Source organism: Agelaius phoeniceus, chromosome Z (genome assembly GCF_051311805.1).
Source record: "Agelaius phoeniceus isolate bAgePho1 chromosome Z, bAgePho1.hap1, whole genome shotgun sequence".
Lineage (NCBI taxonomy): Eukaryota > Metazoa > Chordata > Aves > Passeriformes > Icteridae > Agelaius > Agelaius phoeniceus.
Window position 1 is genome coordinate 159,829 of NC_135303.1, and position 23,229 is coordinate 183,057.

The 23,229-nt window shown below is 47.5% G+C and overlaps 1 protein-coding gene across 7 annotated transcripts in view; it reads right to left on the minus strand.

Moving 5' to 3' along the window:
- PAX5 (paired box 5) overlaps positions 1-23,229 on the minus strand; it is a 133,500-nt gene that overhangs the window by 21,133 nt on the left and 89,138 nt on the right. For 4 of the 7 annotated variants that reach the window (XM_077171376.1, XM_077171372.1, XM_077171371.1 and 1 more), the window contains one exon: positions 10,950-11,051. The exons of the other annotated variants lie outside the window; for them this stretch is intronic. In XM_077171376.1, the coding sequence (XP_077027491.1) occupies positions 10,950-11,051 (102 nt within the window). The remainder of the gene's footprint in view (positions 1-10,949; positions 11,052-23,229) is intronic. 7 annotated transcript variants of the gene reach the window in all.

The window sequence follows — 23,229 nt, forward strand, 5'->3', positions numbered from 1 at the left end:
AAGCTAGCCTGAGCTGAGATGGCTCCTTCACACTGAAGAAGGCTGGTAAGAGAAAAAGATGGGGCCACACCAACACCCTGTGCCCACACCTTTAATAGACAAAGCAAGCAGGCCTTCTCCCACCTGGGCATTGTTTGTCCCACCATGGAGTCTGTGCACACCTCTCCACACGAGTAAGACATCCCACGTTCAACCAGCAGTTACTTGTGACAAACTATTGGTGGGGTAAAGCACCCAAGACTGACAGGATTTAATGCAACTGCTGCTGAAAGGACATCAAGTCAGTACAAGAGTGCAGCTTTTAGGCATTTTATGTAGTAATTGAGGAAGTGATATATAAACTTCCCAGCTTACTCTACAGTCACTGCAGAGCCTTATCCCAAACCTACTGAGGTCATAAGAGACAGATGACTTTTTCTCATCTGAAGTGCCCTAGTGCCAGATTTGCTGACAGAAACAAATGAACACATACTTCTTTCTGGAGACTTCTCACTTCCTCATGCAGACTGTCTCTCTTCTCCTGGCCCAAAACATGCCTCTCATGAGTAGGAGACACATCCTCAAACTCTCAGCTCCTGCATCCCCTGTCCAGGGGTTCACACTTGCCTCACACTGCTGACCACACAATAGGTTTCCAATACAAACACTGCTTCCTACAGATTAATAGCCTCTGCTTTAAACTGTGTTTTCAGAGGAAATTTCTGCTGTGGAAAAGGGGCAGTTCTTGGAGCACCTTCCTTCATTTTTACTACAGTATGTCATTTTGATTAAAAGTTCTCACTTGATTTTCTTTCTTTCTGTTACCCCATTTTATTTCTTTTGCACTGATCACATTACACTGAATTGCACTACATTGCAATCTATTGTAATGTCCAAGTATTTTCACTTGTTTTGATAAAGTCTCAAGGAACCCAGAAAATCCTGGGAAGAGAATACTTTATTATCATAGCATTTCAATTTGTGCCATAGGCGTAAGTTCTGAGAACTCCAGTTTACCGCAGGGCAGATGCTCTATGTTCAGACAGTCCTAACTGCAAGCAAACCCTCTCCAGCAACAATCATAAGAAGTCAAACCTACCATCTCAGAAAATAAGTCCAGCAAATAGCAAAAATACTGAATTCATAAACAACAGCCTGCAGGAGAATGGCTGCTAAGTCCCCTCAAAACCTCCACAGGGGTCATCCTCCCATGGCAGAGGGGAATGTTCAGGGAGCTGGGGATGCTTGGGTTCAGGATCTAGTCTGCAGCATTCCCTTGGCCACAAAAATGCTGGAAGCAGGAGGCTTCCATCTCATTACAGGACAACTTCTTGACACGTTGAAGCTGGGCAGATATTGAACCCCTGTCACCGTGAGCTAGGCACATTGCTCAGTGCATACAGAAACCCAGGCTGGGGAGGGTGTATGAGAAGCCCCCTCTGAGACAAGAATCTCAGCAAGAGGTGGGCTAGCCAGGGTCTAACGCTCAGGAGGAAAGAAAACGCATCACCCCAACCCTCACCACATGGAAGCACTGGACAGTTGGGCCATTGAGCTCGGATGTGATGGGAACGTAGACTTTACTCTCCCATCACTGTTACCAGCTGCCATGCTGTGAGGTATGGCAGAAAAAGAGCAGCCGCGTCACATTCCTGGCCATGGACACAGTGGGCCATGAAGTGCTTTCCACTCTGCTTACTTTGGGGATCTCGGCATTTGCTCATTGTCAAACACAATTTGTCTGGGAACTGCCTGATTGATTTGATAGCTAGTCTGGCTGCTTCACACACCCCACATGTAAGGTCATCTGATGCCTGAGCCACAGCTGGCAGCCCTGACAGATGCTGGGCCTTTCGCAGGGCTCAAAGCTCCAACAACTTGCTGTTCTCAACCATGACACTTTCGTAGTCTCCAGTTTTTTTAAACTCTGTGCGCTGACATAACACAGAGGAGACACAAGCATGAAAAACAGAATGAAATTATAATCTGAGTTGCATGATCTCACATGGCTATTTCTCTTCTTTGAGAAACCACACTACATGCAAGGCAGTTGAGTTCAGTCCTGCAAGTCCAGGTCAGCTCTAGCTGTTCCTTCCTTGCTCACAGGCAATGCCTGTGTAAGGCTCAGAACACTGGTGCTTGAATCACAGAATCACAGAATAACACAATGGTTTGAGTTGGACGGAACCTAAAGTTCATGTAGTCCCAACCCCTGACACGGAACTACCCCAGGAACTGTCCCACTCCACTATCACAGGTTGCTCCAACCCCTCCAACCTGGCCTTGAACAGTTCCAGGGATGTGGCAGCCATAGTTTCTCTGGGCACCCTGTGCAGTGTCTTACCACTCACATAGCTCTGCTACACTAATCCAAACTGCAGCTTTCCAAAATCAAAACTACTGTAGGTCTCATGGCTTTCTGATTACAGCTATCTTTTCCTTATTGTGTTTTCACCAAAGGACAGCTGTCTGTAATGAATAAACAAGAGCAAACAGGAGCGGACCCATGAAATGCAGAGGATTCAGCAGCGTGCCTCACCCTTGGCATGCCACATCTGGCTGGACACCAAGCTGTCTCAGCCAGCACACTGGGGATGCATTACCTGGTCAGCCATTGTCAGCGCTGTCTTGAGAGCCAGCAGAACAATGATCTATTAGCAAACTCTCTGTAAAGCTGTTCCTGCCTTTGCAAAGGAGGATTGCAGTGCCCCTGCACCCTCTACGTACAGGGAGAGTGTCCTTAGTGCCCAGAGGGGACCCTGGGAGCTGCCTGGGTTGGGGCGAACTGATCCTGCATAAGGCAAACTCTTAAAATCAGACCCACGTGCCAGGTCCTACACAGCATATTACTGAGCTTTTAACACATCATCTTTAAATTTCCACCTCTAGATATTTTGGGGCAGTTCATTGTAGCTGCCAGCACAAGGGGTCTCAAAATTACTGTATTGTAGAGGACAGAAAAATGTTTAGTAACATAACCTCGCCTTAAAAGGAAAGAAACAAACCAGCAACAAAAGACTTCATAAATTCTCACTATTGCTTTTATAACCACGAATCTTGCTTAAAGGTAGGCAACACATCAGACCTGTAACACTGAACAATCATTAACAGAGAACCATTCCCAGCTGCCAGCAGGGTCCCTCTGTGGGTACCCTGGAGAGGGAATGGTCCCATGGCTCCCTTCTGGGGATGCAGGACAGAGCCCTGTGCCACCAGCTGCATGCCCCTCTCTCTCCTCCCATCTTCAGGGACCATGGGCAGACATTGTGCAGCAGCATCCCATCACTGCCCAGTGCACCATCCTCTGCAGTGACGCTCCATGAGCTTCGCAGCCACAGACAACCCAGAAGTCTTGGCTAAGGCTCCAGAAGAAATTACCACAAGCCCTGGTTTCCATCCCTCAATACTAAAAAACCCAAACCTCAACACTCTGATCCAAAGAGCAGCTTAACTTGAACACTGGTATCTGAACAGAGCACTCCCCTTTCCCAAGGGAGCGTCATTCAGCTCCTGGAGCCCCAAACCCTGGCACCATCCTGGGGTGGGGAGGGGACAGGTTTGGCATGGAGGTCTGGCTGGAAGATGCACCCCAACCCACAGCCTCCTGTGTCACCACTGCTGGCTGACGAGATAGATGGATTTGACTGAAGGTAGCCAAACTGTCACTCAGGAGGCGCCCCCTCGGTACTCCTCTGGCTGGATCTACTGGAGGATGGGCCTGCCTGAGCCCCTCCTGTCAGGGATTTCAAAGGGAACAAGCAGCTGAGTGGGGATCTGACAGCTCGGCCGAATTAGGGCTATTTGCATGCTAATTTCTACCGTGCTTAACTCACTGGCAGACCTAGAGCGAGAGGCAGTCTCTGCATGTTTGGAACAATGCTTGACTGATCTAGCTGCGTTAACGAGCAAATTATGGTAATTTTGTTATTACAAATGCATAGAAATTTCCAAAGAGTAGAGCAATACAATATGTTTTCTCTCCTCCTCCTCACTCCTAAATACAGACCTCTTTGTTTATACACACTTACCTTGCTTACTTATGTTTAGATACGCACAATGTCTTACCTCGACAGGAGGAGGCAGAAATTATGGACAGAGCAGAGAGGGCCACCAAAGCAGAGTGGTCTGCCTTTGCCACGCGTGGGACACTGGGGACCATACCCTCAGCTGGAGTAAAGAGCAGAGAGCCTAACTGACCCAGGTGAGGATTGCTCTGCAAGGGGAAAGTGGATCAGTAGATCCAAAGGCTGTAGGCTTTCTAGCATTTCATCTTCCTGCCCTCTTCAGCATAATTTCTAAGTTAATTCAATGAAATAATATTTGACAACATCATATTGAAAATAATATAGATTTTATCTATATTCTGTGCAAGCACAGTAATTACATTCCTGACAGATGAGAACCAAAACGTTTCTCTAGACTTCCCCAGATTCTGGCAGACCCTCATGCAAAATGTATACAAGCAGAGTATAAACATATACCATTTACCTGACTGTTTCATTATTAATTAAGGGAATAATTTGTCAGCTGGTATGCAATTTGCCCCAGCTGGATGGATATTTGTGATGGCACATCACATACTCCATCACAGGTGATGAAATTTCTCTGGGATTTCTCTCCCAAGACTACAAAAGGGTGGGGAGATACTTCTGTGGAATAGCCTCAGACTTGGGGAAAAATGCAAAAAGTTGCTTAACCAGAGAAAGCCTCATCAGCACTTCTGCCCCTTGGTAGCAGGCCTTCTGACTGTGGCACTGAAGCCTTGGATATTTTTGTGAGCATCTGCAGGGGCTGAAGTTGTCTTAGGGGTGCACCAGGGGTCATCTGGGCTTGGGTTTGAGCTGCATGAACTCTCAAAAAGGTACAGGTGGCTATAACCCAAACACACATACTTGTCCCAGTCACAGCAGCATGGAGCAGGTGGAGACAATGGCACACTTGGGCATCACTTCTAAGCTCTGAGGAGGTAACTTGCAAACTTTCTGCTTCAGCAAAGAATTGTTAAGGTTTATTCCTCATTTGCTTTAGGTCCATCTAACATAAGGGGCCAGAATCTCCTTTTACTCTCACTGGCCAGAACAATGTCAGCGTAACCAAGCAGTTCCAGCATTATGCTGGACAACAGAAGAGGACCTGGTTCTCTGATGCCCTCTGACATCCCACATACTGCAATTTGGTTCTCTGCCTCTGGTTTTAGGCATTTTATCTCTCAGCTGCTTCTCATTTATTTCCTAAATATTGTCACGAGATTACAACATGCTGTTGCCAAACTTTGGCAAAGGTAGAGCCAGATCAAAAATAACTAAAATCATAGTTTGAAAACCCCTAAAAATAGTTTAATAATAACTAAAAAAAACTATGAATAAAGTCTTCAGTGTGCCAGTGGATCCAAATTCCACCAATCTCTACAGACTGGATCCTGATAGTCCCACTCATCCAAATGTTTGCCTCCTAGCCCCTCCAGGACACAAGGCTGGCATTCTGGCCCCCTGCACCCCTTGCTGCAGGCTGGGTGCCAGTGGACTGAGGAAGGATATTATCCCTTGCAGACTCAGTATGAGGAATAGCCCAAACAGGAAGAAGTCAACACAGCCTTACTGCTCCTCAGCCTCAATACCTGCCAGCCACAATTAAAAAATGCATTTGAAAGCAACGTGTTTTGTTTGCAACATCATCTCCTTCCCCTTCACACATTAGAGTAAGCATCTTCTCCTAGATAAAAGATTGCTAATGACAGCATTGCTATTTTTTATGCCTTTCTTTTCAAAGCCCAGTTTTGAATGTCAGTGTTTTCAGGTCCCTTTAGTCGGGTAATTGCACATAGACTTCTTATAAAGGAAATTCATTTGTTCAGGGTCACTGCATGGTTTTTCATTAAAAACAAATTACCGGTGTTCAGAAAGGACATCTGGGTTTCAAGAGTCCCATTAATGACTATATTCTCAGCATCACTATTCTGGAGAGTCTACCCTTTCCTGTCACCCAGTTGCAGAGCCTGCCAAGAGAGGAGGGGATGGGGTGAACAGCAGCCCTGGGGAGGGGAAAAGGGGTGGCAGAGCAGGGGCTTCAACCCTGGAGTTCTGAAGAAAGAATGGGGGAAGGAGACAGAAACTGAGGGGAAACAGGGATTGCTGTCCCAGCACTTCTAACTGGGACAAGAACTGGAATAAGGATTTAAGCAAGTTATCATGGCTACTTGCATATTACCAGTGTCCAGCTCAGCTGCAGCATCATAAGCATGATGGCAAGGTGTGGTTTGTCCAAACCCCTGTCTCAGCAATGAAATTGCTGCCAGCCCTCTGGCCCAGTGCTGTCAGGGTGGGACACAGCTTCTGGGATGGGCTGCTTGGAGCAGGCACACATACTGTAGCTCTTGCACCACTCCTCATGTTTCGCCTCTGTATCCTTGCCGATGGCCACCATCTACCCCACACATGGAGAACACTGACTTTCAGATACATCTTGGGAGCAGACCCACGGACACAAGTTGTGATCTGTGAAGAGAGACCTGAGCTGGTGCTGAAAACAAGTTGGTGGTTTGTGAAGCTACAAAGGATCAAGAAAAGACCCCAGGCAAGCAGCACTGGTCCCTGCCACCATGCCAGCTCCAATCAGCAGGGCAGCAGAGCCCATGAAGGAGGACTAAAGCACTGGAGAGAAAGCCCAGCCTTCCAGAGCTGAGGGAGATACTGCCATTGTATGGTCTCTGTGACCAGCCAACAGCTGCTGCAGAAGCTGTGCTTCCATTCGAACACTTCACCTCAGGAAAGGGCTCTGAGGCCCCCACACTGGCCACAGAGTAAACCCCCGGGAAATATTGCATTTCCTAGTGTGCACCCAGCTTGGTTCTGCTGAGCTCCCAAAGTGAGGTCTGAGGCAGTAAAAGGAGCAGAGGAGGCAGAAACTGCAAGCAGAAGACAGCACCATCTCCATCCAAAGAAGAAAACAGCCGCAGGACCATATCTCTGTAATAGAGCAAGCACTGCCAGGTGGCACAAGGCTTCATGTTGTAAGTACATGACTGGGTGGAGAAGATGCAGTTTGCTCCAGCCCGTCTTCCCCAGAGATTTTCCTCCAGAAAAGCTGCTGGGAAAACACTGTTCCATGTTTCCAAAGCAACAGCACCTTAGGGGCACAGTCACAGTGTGAACAAATAGTAACAACAGTACCAAATTATTGGGGATAATTTCTGCATACAGCATCTTAGTAACCTGTGGGATCCTGTGCCCCAAGATGATGCTGAGGGCATGAATCTAGTAGGAACCAACAGTGGATTAAAGCTTTAAACAGACAATGAAAATACACAGAGAGCTGCACTAGACAAAATGAACATTTACAAGGAATATAAACTCCCATGTTCAAGGCATCAGCCACCAGAAAATGAGGGTTAAAGAGAAGTGTCCATTCTGTGCAAGCTGCTCGAGGCACTTCTATGTCCCCTTCCCCAGGTGAGATTGGTGGCTGTTCCTGTGGTCCTGTGGCTTCCCACGACACACTGCATGACAGAGTCAATGTTGATGCCTGCTCCCAGCATGTCCAGGAATAGCAATAGTCACCAATCTTATGTTGGATCTACCCACCTTCCTCCCATCATTAATAGTCTCCCAGAGGAAAAAGTGAGTCAGGCATAGGGCATGGACCACAGGCAAACAGGATGCCAAGCCAGGGGCTGGAAGAAGGTTCCACTGGACTGCTGCAGAGTGAGACCATGGTCACAGGATGGAAGAGCAATGTGCAAAGTGATTTTTCCCAGTCTTTGGGTAGACATTAGGATCTTCCCTATGACAGAAAAGATCTCTATAGGGCTCCCTCCAGCCTCAAAGTGGGATTCATGGCTCAGTCATTTAAGGGTAACTAGAGCAGAAGTGTCTCTTCTGCGTGGACTGTTGGCACCACTCCTTTACAGAGAGGGGCCTGATCTCCATCTGTAAACAGCTTCCTGACTCCATCCCTACTCACAGTATCAGGCAGAAGCATATGAATTTCTGCAGCACATTTCCAGCAGTGCCTCAGTTGAAACACTGAGTCATGGAATGACCAGTCATTTCAGGATGGAAAGGCCTTCAGGCAGTCTCAACACCATTCTCAGTGCAGGATCAGCAATAAGGCCAGGGCAGAATACTCAGGGCTTCACCCACCATGGCCTTGAAAATCCTCAAGCATGGAGACTACACAACCCCTCAGCAACCTGTTCCACCACTGGGCTCATCTCCTGGGGGAAAATGTGGAGACTTTTGTCATACCCAGTTGCATCTTGCTTGTTTTGAGTTCTACCAGTTATTTATTTGTGTTAAGGGGGCTCAAACCAGAACTATTCCCATTGTGGGTCCATAAGTTCCAAATGAGGGGGGATAATTTCTTCTCTCCAGCTCCTGCCTAGGACAATGCTGACCGTTCTCACAAGCAGTGCAGATAACAGACTGATGCTCAGCTCTCAGTCTGCCTCATCCCTGTAGCCCCTCCAGGAACTAAACAGTCTTCAGCCTGTTTCCTAGCAAAGTGCTCCTTTTCCTGGTGCAGGGTCATTTGGTTTGTCCTTGCTGGGTTTCCTGCCCCTCCCCAGCCTGCCTACGTGCCTCCACATCACTGCTCTGCTCTAGAGCCTGCTGATAGCATCATGCAGGTTGGCACCCTCTGAGCACTTGATAAGATGGGCTCTCTTCTAGTTGTGGATGAGGCTGTGAACCAAGAGAGACCTCCAGCCGTACCCTGCAGTTCTGTGCATGGTACCAGCACCCACCTGGAGTGTGCCATTAGGCACCACCTCTGAGCTTGACCACCCAGCCTGTTGTTTTCCACCTACGTACACATCTGTCCCCACCGTGGCATGTCACTTGCACCCTGTGACATCAGAGCACTGCTGGTGCTGGCACCTCAGCACAGCTCAGACAGCTCCCCTCCAGTCAATTCTACAGGGTGACAGCCACCAAAAGGCAGGAGAAGCTTGCAGGGCCAGTGGCCTGCAGAGGAAACACATTCATCGGAACCTTGAACAATGCCAGCTGTCAGTCCCTAAAGCTCCAGACTGAAATCAAACCACATGTTTGCTTGTTTGGTTCCTTCAGAGAAAAGCATTTGAATAGTTTATTCTCTGCCATAGCAGACAAGCCACATAAAAATGGAAATTCACTGCTGATATGCAAGTCCCTTGTTTTGCAGGAAAGGAAGGAGGAAATGTGAAATTTTGAGCATGTGTTTGAACAAGTCATGGAGATGCAGCAGAAACAGGCTCCTATGTACCTCCTTGCCTGTGGGAGAGATAAGGAAGGACCTGGGTCTGGCAGGAGGCAAAAGTGCTCCTGCTAGGATGAGCTGTGATGGGGGCTGGAGAAAAGATAAGGACAGAACGTGAAGCTGAATCCACACATCTTGCAATTTCAAGAGAGTGTGAAGGTCTCCCGTGCCCCGTAGGCAAGCTGCAGACCCCAGCAGGTGTGGTACACCCAGCGTGGCAAGGGCTGGGTTTACTCACATCAGCAGGGGCAATGGCAGTAGCAACAAGCGTGCAACAAAACACTGCTTATGTGTTATCATGTATACATTTTTCCCATGTCTCTAACCACTTAACTCACACAATTGCTTAATTACAAGCAGAAATTCATGGCTAATGATTAAAAATCTTATCAAGGAAGCGCATTTCTAGCAAAGGCTCCAAAAACTAGAACAAGGCAGAGGCAGGTCATGAGATGAATTCCTGAGAGCCAGCAGAACAAACACATGCCTGTGCTTGGGCATGAGAATTTGGCCATTTTGGAACAAGCAGAGATGTGCCAATAGTAGCAGACTGTGTCTGTCACCTGCCTTACTGTCAGCCCCTCAGGGACTGTGGTGCTTACCCTAGCAAGGCTCTAAAACTGGTCCTGCAAAGGACAGGAGTCAAAGAAGGATTGAGAAGGCATTTTGGTTGCTAGTTAGCAAATTCTCACTTAAATGAGACGGAGAACCTACAGGAATTGCAGCTGACCTTCACACTAGCTGGAGCAGAAGGTTGTTATTAAAGGAACCAGTGAGAGGAACAGTGCAGTTATTCAATATAATAGGTCACACAAGCCTATATGTAGTTAAAAATAAAATCTATTACCTGGGAAAATCGGCTCAGATGACTCTACATCACTGAACCTATACTGCACCTCCTCTGGCTGAGCACCATTAAGCCCTACATCCTGCAGCTCTGCCAACCCACCCTAGCAGGTGCTCCCAAAGAATTGGTAACTGCCCAGAAAAGACAGGAGTGCTGTTGCCCCACCACTCCCAGAAGTCACTGTCAGCACCCAGAAGTCACTGTCCTACTCTGAACTGAGTGTGGATCTGCAGCCAACAGTGCTAAAGGATGGCATCAGTGATGTGACATACCTCAAGAACCTGCTCTGCCCACCCCAGGCACCTGCACAACTTCTGCTTCTGTTGCCACACAGGCAAGCAGTAGCCAGCAGCTGGCTCATGTAGCAGTAGCGTAACAGCTGCTGGCATTTCTGACTGCATGGTTCCAAAATGGGAAGGAAGTTACAGAAGTAGAGTGTCCTGGGAACAGCCTGGTGTCCCCATCAGTCAGGTTTGCATGGAGGAAGTCTGAGGTCAGGACATGTCCAGCCCCCAGGGCCAATGGTCTCACTACTGGGGCAGCACAGAGGGACAGTGCTGGGAGAAACCTGGCGAGTTAGAGCAAAGCCCGAGTCAGGTGAGCAGAGCCTGGCACAGCCCAATATGGAGCAATCTCCAGGCTCCACAGAAGGGAGGCTGGAGCTCCTTCAGCTTTTCAGTGCCAACACTTTGCTTTGGCACTCTGCAGGTTATGCAGCCTCCTGTGCTGGGGAGCCTGGTCCTACTTCACTCAGGATCACTCCACGCCTACCCTTTGGCACCGTAGCTTCTACCTCAGCACACAACATTTACAGCACACAGCATTTCTCTCCTGAAATACTATTTGTTTTTCTTTTACATTTTCTTTCTCCCCTACTCTGAGGACTCACCAGGCACCATTCCTGTCAGTGCTGGAGCGGAGTAGCTGCCCTGTCCAGCAGGAGGGACGTGTGGAGGGTATCCTGGGAGGGTTGTACTTGCCAGCTCGCGACCTGAGGAATCAAACCAACAAATCACCACGTGAGCATTGCGACAAGCAGACACGGTTTTACATCTCCCCAAGCACCCAGAACACAGCCATGCATTTGTCATCACTGCTCTGCGAGGACCAGCATGGGATTTCCAGCCTGGCAGGGAGGGCAGGCACAGTTTTGTTTTCTCTATAAGCTGCCACAAAGCTCCAATGAAGTGCAAGACTGGAAGGTGAAGAGCAGAGCTCTGCAGGGAGAGGAACACACCCGCCTGAACTCCAGCTGCTCACCCCTACTCCCAAATTCCTCTAAAGCTTAGATTTGTAAAGTCAAAAGCAATGAAATGGGAAATAACACAGATCTTAATGACATTTTGCCAGAAAACTCTCTAGAAAATCACATGCAAAAGCTGAGACTGAGATCTAAATACAATGCTGGGCATTTCTTTTATCTCTTGTTAAAGAAAAAAAAAAGGAACAAACACAAGGCATTGAGACATGAAGGTGGTTTAAAATATAGTTTGTCACAGGGCCAGAGGAAGAGTTTAGATTTACAGACACAGCCTGATGCACTGCTCTTTCCTTAGCCACAGAAAAATGGGTTTTAGTCAAGTACCCACAGTACTTCCATGGAAATAACCCCACAAAAGCAGGAAGTGGAATGTCTTCCATCTCTCTCTGCCCCTGGACCAGGGGTCTGGGCTACCCCCTCTTCCTTCACCCTCTCCCAGACACATCTCCTATCACCTTTGAGGACATGTGTCTGCTGGCAGTGCAAAGACAGGAGGTCAGATATCATGGCTCACAAAGAGCCACAGAAGTGTTTCCTCAGTCATGCCTGGACTCTGCTCCCGTGTGGAGCTTCTGGAACTGTCACCATCCCTATCCCACAATCTTGGGTAAACCCCTGTCAGCTGTGGCCACAAGAGACCCTCCACAAGAGACCAGAAGAAAGGGATGCTCCTGTGAGCTCATCAGGCAGGATCCATCCCTCACCCCAGAGGAAATCCTGGAGCCCACTCATGGTCTTCTGGGCTCCCATGGCATCCTTGGGCAGAACACTTAGCCAGGACAAGTTGCTTTCAAGACACGCAGAGGTGCCTGGTAGCACTGACCCTGCAGCACCATGGCTTGGTCAGCAGCTGGGCCAAGGCTCTGCAATCCAGTCCCAGAGTGAGCATCACCCACACTACTCAGGCACCACTTTAGTCCATGGACCTGCCCCTTAGACCAGCCCCCGCTGGCTGTGCCACCACCTCTGCCAGCCTGCCAAGTGGCTCCTTCAAGGCCAGGGGAAAATAAAGTGTGCCTCAGATCCAAAGCACAGCTCAGAGGCAGTGGCTATGTATGAGAGGGTATCATCTCTGAAAAGCTGAGTGTACACCTCAGTTAAGAGAAAGGGACTCTGGGCTGCATGAAGCACCTGGCCCTTCCACTCTTCCAGCCTCTACAGGACAGGGACCATCTGGCACCAGTCAGCTCCAAGATCCTGTTGGCCCAAAACAGCTCATTAGCAAAAATCAAGTTTCTTCCTTAAAAGGTAGCATTTGGATCAGCAAAAGTTATGTGACTTTGTTGATTTTAGCACTACTGACAAGAAAAAAAGGCACAGGTTCTCTTTTTTCACATTGTGTTCTGTAGGCAATTGTTTTTAAGGCAGTGAACTTTTTTCTCCAGAGTCTCCAGAGCTTGGAGAGATTGAAACTGAACATTTTTACAAGAGCCAAAACAATTCCTTTTAAAGTGTTTTGGGGTTTTGTTTTTTTTTTGGGGTAAAGATTTTAAGCACTAATTTTATTTTGATCTAAAAATAAAACTTTAAAATCTTCCTTTTTTGATATCTTTAAAGAAATGAGACTTCATCTGATGAGACAAGAGACAGGTACACAAGTAACTGCAAATTGTGGGTCACAATCTCTGGGTCACGGCCACAAAGACTGCCTCCCCCTACCCTGATGAAGGGGCACATGCCAAAACTCTAGCATCGCTGCAGTGATCTCTTAGCACATGCCCCACTTTCCTCCGCACTCAGTATCTGCAAATCAGGATGCAAGCTGTTCCTCTCAGGCCCTTCCTACAGAATATTTATGGTGCATTCACATCCTAAAAGAATTTAAGGTTCAAAACAATTGATTAATTTGTTCTCCAGTGCTAGGGAGAAGTCATGTCCCTTACGGAAGGGCATAATGAATTCTAATTATTCAATGCAGGCAGAAAATGGTTATTTTAGATTAAAATGTTCTCCCCTCATCACTGCCCTGCTTCCTTCTCTCCCACACAAAATTAAACGCTTTATGTCACCTCTACAGTCTGGAGAATACAAAAGTATCTGCAGTCTACATGAAGTCAGTCTCAGAAGCTAAGTTCACTGCCAGAGCTAGCAGGGACTCAGCTAACAGCTGTCCCTAATGCAGATGAACATTTCACAGGCTGACTGCTGCCATCTAGGAGCCCTCCGGAGACCCAGGAGGGAAAACAGGGCTCCCCCCTTTCTTGGTTGTATGGTGTCACTACAGAATGGCACAACAGTTCTGCTCCCAAAGGTGCCTTGACCTGTGGGCAAGCTCCCTCTCCCAAAGTGCCCCACACCAACTACACCTCACTCCTCACTTTCCATAGCTATCATCAAAACCTTGACATTTACTTCGATATTTTGAAATATTACAAATAATTCACTTTCTCTGAACCACTGCCACACCCAGAATCACCAGGATCACTGTCAAGGGTACTGAGCAACATAACCATCACAAACAACAGTGTAACAAGTAGGACCTCTGCTCCTCAGTCAATACAGAAATAGCAATACAGAAAAAGCGTTTAATTTGATATAACCCTAACCCTAACCCTAATCCTGTATGATCTGTTCCACAGGTTTGGGCTGGTTTCCATTACATCCCATTTCCAAATGAAATGTTCTGTCATGTGTCAACAAACCTTCCTTGTAGGGTTCCCACAGCCAGGTCTCAGGTGGGGCCTGAGGGGAGGCTGAAGGAGCTGGCCAAAGGTGACCAAGGGCATAGCTGCAAGTGCTGCAATCCAACCTCATGCTGTCAATTCCATCCAATTTGCTTTCACAAAAAAAGAAAGACTAGAGCATCCCATTCTCTATGAGATTTTCCCCCCATGCTGGCAAGCTTCAACTGCACTAAAACAATTGATTTAAGAGAAAAACACTAATCCACCTAGTACAAAGAGAGATTAAGAAGCAGCCTCTGCTCCAGGCTGCTCTGCCTTTCTCATACAGGCAAAGCACTCAAGAGGAAATGAATATCTGCATTTTAGCAATGGGCCACACAGACATAGGAACCTAGGTCTCTTCAAGACATATTTTTTCCTGAATGTCTTTGTCCTGTGCAGAGTTAAAGATGGGGCAGAAGTATCTTTGGGCAGAGCTGCCTCCTTGCCTTGCTGTGCTGATACTGTGCAGGACAGAGCAGCTCAGCTGCCAGCTCCAGCCTATAGAGAAGCTCAACTAGAGCAGAGCCTAGCAGGATTTTCCAAGGTAACCAACAATCTTTTTCCAACAACCTCTGCCAACAATTTCAAGCTCCAAGTACCGAAATACCTTTCTGAGTCTTTCCTACAGTAGCCTCCCCACGGAGAGGCTGGTAGCCCCAGCAGCACTGGTACCTTCAGTGGCATCTGCTGACCTGAAACTGGCACACCTCCATGACAGAAGGAGCACACAGCAGCTCTAGTGCCCATTCAGCCTGGACCCTACCATCTCTTTTACTGCATCACCTCCTCCAGACTGCTTCACCAGGCTCCTTCAGGTCCTGGTGAACATCTCCAAGGCAATGCTGACCCAACACTCATCTGATTTCCAGAGAGAAAATGTCTTAGGGGGAGCATGAGTGTTGTCATTGTGGAGAGTGGAGCAAACACCTCTGCTATGGGCACACCTGCACATGTCAAAGGCTCTGCACACAGAAGATAGTCAACAAATGTCCATCCCTCCATTCACTAAGAGCTGGCGACATCCACAATGAAAGCGAATGATCATTTTGCAAATAAAGCATTAATAAGTAATTTTCTTCCGTAAAAGAAATTTTGCCACCATCTACAAGAGAGCTTAGCAGCAACCCCTGCACAGATGAAGCAAGCAGCGCTTGGGCATCAGCAAATGTCCCCACTGCAGGACAAAAGCGCTGGGGCAGAGAGCAGCCTGCAGCAGCAAACGGCTCTCCTCCCTCCAAACCACAGGGAAAAAAAGGGAGCGGTTTAGAAGCATTCCTCAATACACCTACCTTCTTAAAAAAAAATCAAAAGGCGGCAAAGAGCGTTTCCAAGTGTGTCTTTGTACACTACTGTGTGTAAACGTGAATCCAATTAACTTCAAATTTAACTACTAATGAAATTATCTCATTTTGCTATCAGCTCAGCTCTCATCCATGGCAGTAATTAACCACTGGGGGTTGTCACTCCCAGACACATGACACAAGGACTCCCCCAAGCTCAGGTGCTTCAAACCCGTGCAGAATTCATTACCCTGACAGTGTGAAAACCCTTCACTTTCAATACCACAGGGCACCAACGCATTTTTTTCCCTTTATCTAACAGATTGTCAGTAACAGTATGAAAGAAATGAGCCCACTGGACACGTAATTAATTACAGCAAAGGATACATCAGAAAATGTATGGGGTTCAGGTGGTGGAAGGGGGCTCACAGAGCCCCTTTGCCACTGTCTCACAACCACCAGCAGGGCTGGTGATTTTCCTTTCCACGATGCACCATGGTCTGCACTGAGGGAAGCCAGGCCTTTGCCCCTGCCCCATGCTCACAGCAGGTGTGTGATTGCCACCAGCTCAGGAGCATGGTCAAGATTGAGGCAGCACTTTGGGTTAATGGGGTAATGCCACCTCTTCAGAGTCAGAGGTTCAACACCAAGAGGTCAGCAATACTGAGAAAGTCAGTCCAGCAGTGTCGATGAATCCTCCCACGCTCTTTGCAGGTATCATTCCAAGACATCAGACCATCTGAAATGGCCACCCAAAGTATCACACACCCCTGTCTGAATTACACAAGGTACCACCAAGCACCAGAGTGCTCCACCCAGCAGAGACCAGCACCGCCCTAGGCCCCACTTAGACATTGTGCCCAAACCAGATCCCCCACAGACCTGTCCACAGCACAGATCAGAGTCCTCCCTCCCAGGTCCACACAGAGGCTGCTGCCTCACCTGACTCTTTGTGTCTTTCCAGAAAACTATTTTTAAAAATGCAGGTTTGCACTAGGCAAACTGGCAATGAAGAGATGCTACCACACCAGCCCACAGAGTTGTCCAGTGAGTTGGGCAGGTGCTTCCAAGCACCATCCCATTCAATCTGGGATTCTACAGCTCCTTGCCTGGCAACCTCTGTGTGCAAGGAATCCTTATGCTGGCTTCGTGCAGGGATGCCAAGAAGCAGCTGCAGCAAGGCTCCAGCAGAATTGATAAACCATTTCCAGAAGGCCTCCCAGATGGATTAACTTGGCTTTAGACTGTGCTCTCTTCAAAATGACCTTGCATGGTCTCTAAGACTCCACAATGTGATGGGAGGAGGATGGCACCCCCGCTGTGGTCATGTTCCTGGTCCTGTCACATGGCACCTCCCTCGTCAAGTGCCTTCAAACATCGCTGGCAGAGGAAAGGACCTGCACTGGTGCTGTTCTGCTGCTAGGGCCCCAGAGGACTGCTGGCCCCAGGTATCTGCACATGTTGCTCTCTCTTTGGTGGGCTTTGGCAGCCATCCTGCCATAGCAGGCACCTGCTACCCCAGATATGAAGAAGCTGTGGTGCCTTACAGAAAGGCATGTCATTGCTTAACACCAGAAAGAAAAAGTAATTGGCAGCAATACTTTTTGGGTACCACTTCATCTCTGGGCAGCAAGTCCAAATTTCTAGCCTATTTCAGTGAAACTGGTTACCAACACTGACTTTTATTCTGAAAAATCTGGTTCCCACTTATAAAAGCTCTTTTTCTTCTGCCCAGTGAAGAACTTGATCATGCTAACCTGCTTATTTCAACTGTTACCACAAAGAAAATGTCTTGGTCAAATGCACAGGACTGTCATCAGAAATAAGACCTGATGAGTTCCATCAATTGGCTCTTGATCCCTTTGCCACCTGGGGATGTGTGTGCATCACCCAGGGTGTGCCCAGGGCAACAGCATGGGGCATTGCAGTACCCAAACAAGAGAAAAGCATGTCCTAAAAGAGCTGTCTGGTTTTACACACACAAAATACTGCTCCATTGCAGCAGCACACTCGGGTCCAAGGCCACTGAGCACATGCCCCAGCATTCAGTCCTGGCCGAAAGTCGCTCAGACTCTGTATCCCATGGATGCCTGCAGTACAGCATTTCATGCCATTCCACTGGGAAAGGAGATGTCACCAGCACAGGACTCCAACACACTGAATCGCTGCTGTTAATGAATAACTCCCCTCCTGTGCTCATCTTGCTCTATTTGTGGACATCAAACCAGTGTGGTGTGCTTACCGTGATGAGTTACCTCTCCTGCACCTAATTAGAGGCAGATAAAACAGTGGTAACATACAGATCACCTGTAATGATTTTGCTGACTCGATTATTCTTCTGACAATTAGCTCTGGCTGCCAAAGCCTCACAGGAATGTCAAAGTCTACTTCCTACAAAGCAGGTAATGTCACAGGTATGACCATGAAATCAATAATGAGGCACAGCTCTTGCAGAGGGCATTCAGGTCAGACGGAACAGCCCTTAAATTAAACATTGATAAGCAGAACACAATTATCCATCATGTTTAAGTGCCTGCGTGAAATTAGCAGCCAGGGAATGGGAGCAGTGGGGGAAAGATTAGTGGAGGAGGTATTGAAATGCGCAGTGTCCACTGTGACTGGGGCTGCAAGGGCTCATGACAGTGGCACCGTAATCTGCTATCACAGCCATAAAATTCCGATTTAGCACACTGCACGGAAACAGGGGCTGCAGATGTGGGTCTGTTTTTCTCCTCATCTGCAAAGCAGCAGCAGATGTTTACAGGACTCCAAAGCTGCCTTTCATAGCTGGTGTCTCTGTTATTCTTTCCATTGACCCAATTACACTTTTAAAAGAGAGCCAGGGCAGGTAACGGAGAAAGGAAGGAAGACCAATGCTTTCTGTCAGACCAAAAATGCAGTGAGAAAATACAGATGAATACCCCAGTATGTTTTCTCTGTGATTCCTAAGTAGGAGTCCTGGAGCTACAGAGTGCTCTGCCCTCAGTCCTATCTCCTCTGGATAATCTCTTTTGTGCTGCTGCATAAAACTCCTGTTCCTTCTTCTGTGCAGCAACAGAGCTCTTGCACCCTATAAACAACTCAATATTCCAGCTTGTCACATACTTTTTAGGGTTGCTAGGATGAGAAAGTTTTTTCTGCAGATCTGAGATGCACCATCATCCACTTTAATCTTCAAAGACCACTTGGTTCTCTCATCCCTCCTGTAACACATGCAAGGTTAGAATTCCACGGGTTGACTCCTTCATCCAACACACACACTCACAATGCATTGGAGGGGGCATCTGAGTGGAAAATAGGGAAAAATACCCCAGGCAGACAACATCTTTGCAAGAACCCACTCTCACCCTAATTCTTGTGTGGCCAACAACTAGCCACACATTAAAATGCACCTGCATAATTTAGCCTTTCCCTGGCCCATGATAAATGACATCTTCAGGCCTTGCAAAGTTTCTCTCTGTTGAGCCCAGGTGAGGGGCAGGGCAAGGGTCCCAGGTGCTCAGAGCTCTGCCTGCGCAGGGATGTGGGGAAGCGTGGGGATGCATGGGATGCATGGCAGAATGATGGAAAAATCCCACCACATTACATATACACACCACCACAACTTTATCATCTATCAAGGGGGCACCAAAAGGCAGGGAGGGCAGATGGAGGTGAGAGCAAGGGTGATGAGATCTTGTGGGCAGACATGTGGTGGTCTGGATCCATTAAATTCCTTTTGTGAGAACCTTCCCCTCCCACACCTGCCTGGAGAACAACAGAGGAGCAGCAGGGCAGAACCAGCATGGGGCATCCTGCAGCAGCTGCAGCAGAGCCCTGCAGAAGAAGGTTCTTTGGGGGAAGCTGAGTCTGCCTGGCACAGCCAGGTCCATGTCCCTGCACAGCTACGGCATGCCTAAACCTGGGAACTGCTCCCTTAATGAAGAGCACAGTCCCTCCCAAAGGAGGGGCCAAACAGACGCACAGTGAGGAGGAGCTGGCACACCACAGAGGGCATGTCACATTTGCCTTTGTGCCAGTGCCAGACAAGGCCTTTAATAAAGAAACCTTTACACTAAGAGACAGAAATGCCCCAACAACTTGAATTGTGTAAACCTGGAGTTTATGCAAGCAGAGAGCTGTTCATTTGCCATTTTAATGCCAAGAAGTTAATGGGTGTGTATTGAAAAAGTTATGAAGATGCTAGAACATTTGATTTTCCTTTTTAAAAAGAAGTTAAATCTTAATTTCAAGATTAAAATTACTTTGCTATATAAAATTTAAGATAGTGAGGACTGATACAAAAGATGTCACAAATACAGTCAAGAAGTGCACACTGTTCTGGGCTGGTTTTACCTTATTTAGTACTTTCTGTTGTTAAACTTTCTTCAGATCTGGATTTCTTTAAGGAGGTATTTTGTTTGTCTATTTGTTGTGGGTTTGGTTTTGTTGGGTTTTTTTTAATATGAAATAGACCTGAACAAAGTAAAGATCTTGAATATTTTCACAGTTGTTGGATCTGCAAGGCCCCACCACAGCCAAAAGGATGGACCTTCGTGAGCTCAGCAGGGACCCACAGAAAAGGCTACAGAGGCACAAGGACCCAACAGCCTAAGCTTGAATAAACCCCCACTGGTTCCTGGTCCAGGGGTCTGTCCCTCCACCAGTGTGGCAGAGAAGCACCTTCACAGATATCAAGTTTAAAGAGCAGGGGAAGGCAGCTCATTCTGGCCCTGACAGGATGGGATCTTCTGTTAGTCGAGATCTCAAAGATGAGGCTCTGCTTACATAACACTGAAACTGATGGAGGTCTTCAACTGGGTTTCAGGTCTGATCAAAGTTTCACTCTTCCCCTTCTTATTTCCATGGTTCACAGTGCAAGGCAGGAAGAGCCAAAATTGCAGGCAGTTAGGAAGTGGGAACTGCTGAAGCAGTGTGAGGGAAGCCAAGCAAGATTCCAGAGGTTCTGGAAAAGAAATGGAGCAGTGAATGTGGACTAGAAGCACAGATACACAAAGGTGTGTATAGGACCAAGACACACATGGGCCTGTCCTTCTGCTCTGGTCATTCCACTGGTGCCAGTTATACTGATCTGCAGTTTTCAGTGTTTCAGCAGGGATTCACTGCACACCAAGTGCTCTTCTTTAAAATTTGCATTAGTTTGAAAACGACATCAAGTGTTGCCTACAAAGGCAAAAAATCCCATATGTCTACTTATCTGAGAGACCAGTTAGCCTCCTCCTGTCAAACTGACATGTTTGAAGCAGAGAGAAAAGAAATCCCACATAAAAAGAATGGGCAGGTCTTAGCCTACAAAATGTTATATTTTGGTTGAGTGCCATTCATCATGCAGTGTAATTCACAAGCAGCAATGAAATAAAACTTTTAAATAGAAATAATAAAACCAACTTTAAAGAGTTCAGAATTAAATAAATGCAAAAGAAACCAAAGTCAAAAGCCAAAATATAAAATAACAATTCCAAACCAAAATACCTCTTCCTGCTAAAGTGTAGGAAGTGTCAGTTTGGCTGTTTTTCTGCTGTTGAGCAACATGCTTCTGCACTTCATATCACCTCACATCTTTGGTCTGAACAGTCTTACACACCTCACAACCACTGCCAAATTAAAGAAGGGTTTTTTTCGTTGCCTTATTTCTAAAATGTAGCGTAGCCAGCATGCTACATGCAGTGAATGAAAGAAATAGGAGAATTAAACCACGCAATGAAACAGCTTTCTGACGAATAAAGCTATGGAGATTTTAGGCTCCATTTACTCCTCAATCTAATTTTGCCCTCCAATGCACATTATGTCTGAAATGGGATCTCTTGTGGTTTGATCAGTGCTCTTAACGCATGCAGAAGCAACATATTCCCTTTATTGTTGTTTTCCTTCTGCAGCACAGCAATACTTCTAATAAGAGCAGCACAGCAGGCTTGGTGAGACTGTCTCCACAGTAATCACTGTGCTGCTGGAAAGATGCAGGATGACCAAGAGGATCAGCAGCATGAAAAGTTTGTGGTCTGGGGGATCCCTGTTCATGTAAATACACAGCCAGATGCTAAACACCCCAGAAAAATCAGCACAGGGACTGAGTTACCAAGAGATATTTAAATAAAACATTTTCCCTTTTCTTCTTTTCCACTGTTTGGATTTTTACAAATGCCCAGAAGATGTTTTCTAGCTTCTCTTTGCAATCAAGAAGACTAGAAGGAAACTTCCATCAGTATGTCAAGAACTATGAACTCCTCTCACTCTAACAGGATTCCAGACAACTCCTTGGAGGTACAAGGGAAAACCCAAACAGTAGGACCTGTAGTATGAAAAGTAGCATTGTTAGCATTTCACTGTGGTGGCATGGATGCTTCCAAAAATGAATGGCATGCACCACAAATATGGCATGTATGGGGAGAGGCGGCTGGCTCCAACCTCCGCCTCATCACAAGATGGAAATCCAGACTTTTGCCAGCCCCACATGTTCAGCCCATTTAACAAACATTTAACAGTTACGAAAAGGGACATGCCAGCCCTGAGGACTGGTCCTGCACATTACTGGGGTCCACAGCCTTGGCTCAGGCTGGTAGCTGCCCTGGGAACAGAGACAATGCTCCCAAGGGAGGGCCTCCTTCCCCGGGGCTCAGATCTTCAGGATTCATCCCACAGACCTGCTAAAAGACCTTGCTGTCCACAGATAGCTCAGAGGGCTCATACCAGACCGTGCAGTCACCTCTGGGACCTTCCCAGGCACTGGGAAAGTGTGCAAGGAAAAATGGTGATGGCCTCTGAAGCACCAGATGCCACCATGGCCACTTCATGAAGGGCACTGAGAATGCTGATGGCCTGATATCCCACCCCACCATGAGAGGGGCTGCCGCTGCCTGGGATGTGCTGTGCTGTGATTGCTGTGATATGAACTGCATCAAAAGGTCCTACTGGTACAGGTGCTGCTTCAGGGCATCTGTATGACTAATGATATGATATGATATGATATGACATGACATGACATGACATGACATGACATGACATGACATGACATGATACAATACATTATGTCATATCAGGAGAGGCAGGGCAGCCCACCTCCTCCTCCCAGCCTGGCAGCTGGGATGACACTGCACCCAGGTCTGAGAACTACACAGGGTGGCCTGGAGAGGGTACTATCCAGGCAAGCCTTCAGGCTGCAGAGCCCTGGGCCCCTGCCATGTCCTGGTGGGCTGGGATGATCCCCAGCTTCATGATTCCCAGCCACGTGTGGGAAAGCAGGTAAGCTGATCCAGCCAAGCAACCAGGAAAGAGGGGAGGACATGGCTTTCCAGAGACCTTGTAAAGGACAGCACTGACACGCAGAGAGCTTTTGGGAGCAGCAAGAACAGAAGGAGAAGCCCAGAGAGCACGCAACCCTGCCTCAGTGGGAATCCCTTTGGTCCCAAGCCACACCATTGCACCCCTTGCCAGCACCCAAGGATTGATGATGCTCTGGCAGATCCCATCCCTGCTCAGGACCATGGTGTGTCCAGCCAGGCTCAGTGCAGTGCTGCTGTGCCAGGAGTGCCAATGCTCAGCCAGATGCCAGGCAACCCGGGGCTTCACTGTCCTACCTGCTCCTATGCAGACAGGCACCTGCCCATGCAGGTGAGCCCTGTCAATGCTGACATGGGTGAACAGGACCCAGCAGCCTGCTGGTGCATCCAGAAATGGGAAGACATGAGTATATTGACAACTGGTATTCGGCTTGCTACATAAGCACAGAGGAAAAGAAAATCCAACAGCTTCCACCAGTCTGTTTTGCACTGACACTAAACCATTAAACTCATGCTGAAATTTTTCATCTCACAAAGATCAATATTTATGATCTGCATCTGGAATTCATCTGAGATGGAGGCATTTCCAATCCAAGCATCATTGCTAATGTCATGAGTGTTTTTCTACTCCTCACAGAACAAATATGTACCCCCTCAATTTTTACATCTTAATTAGTGTTCAACA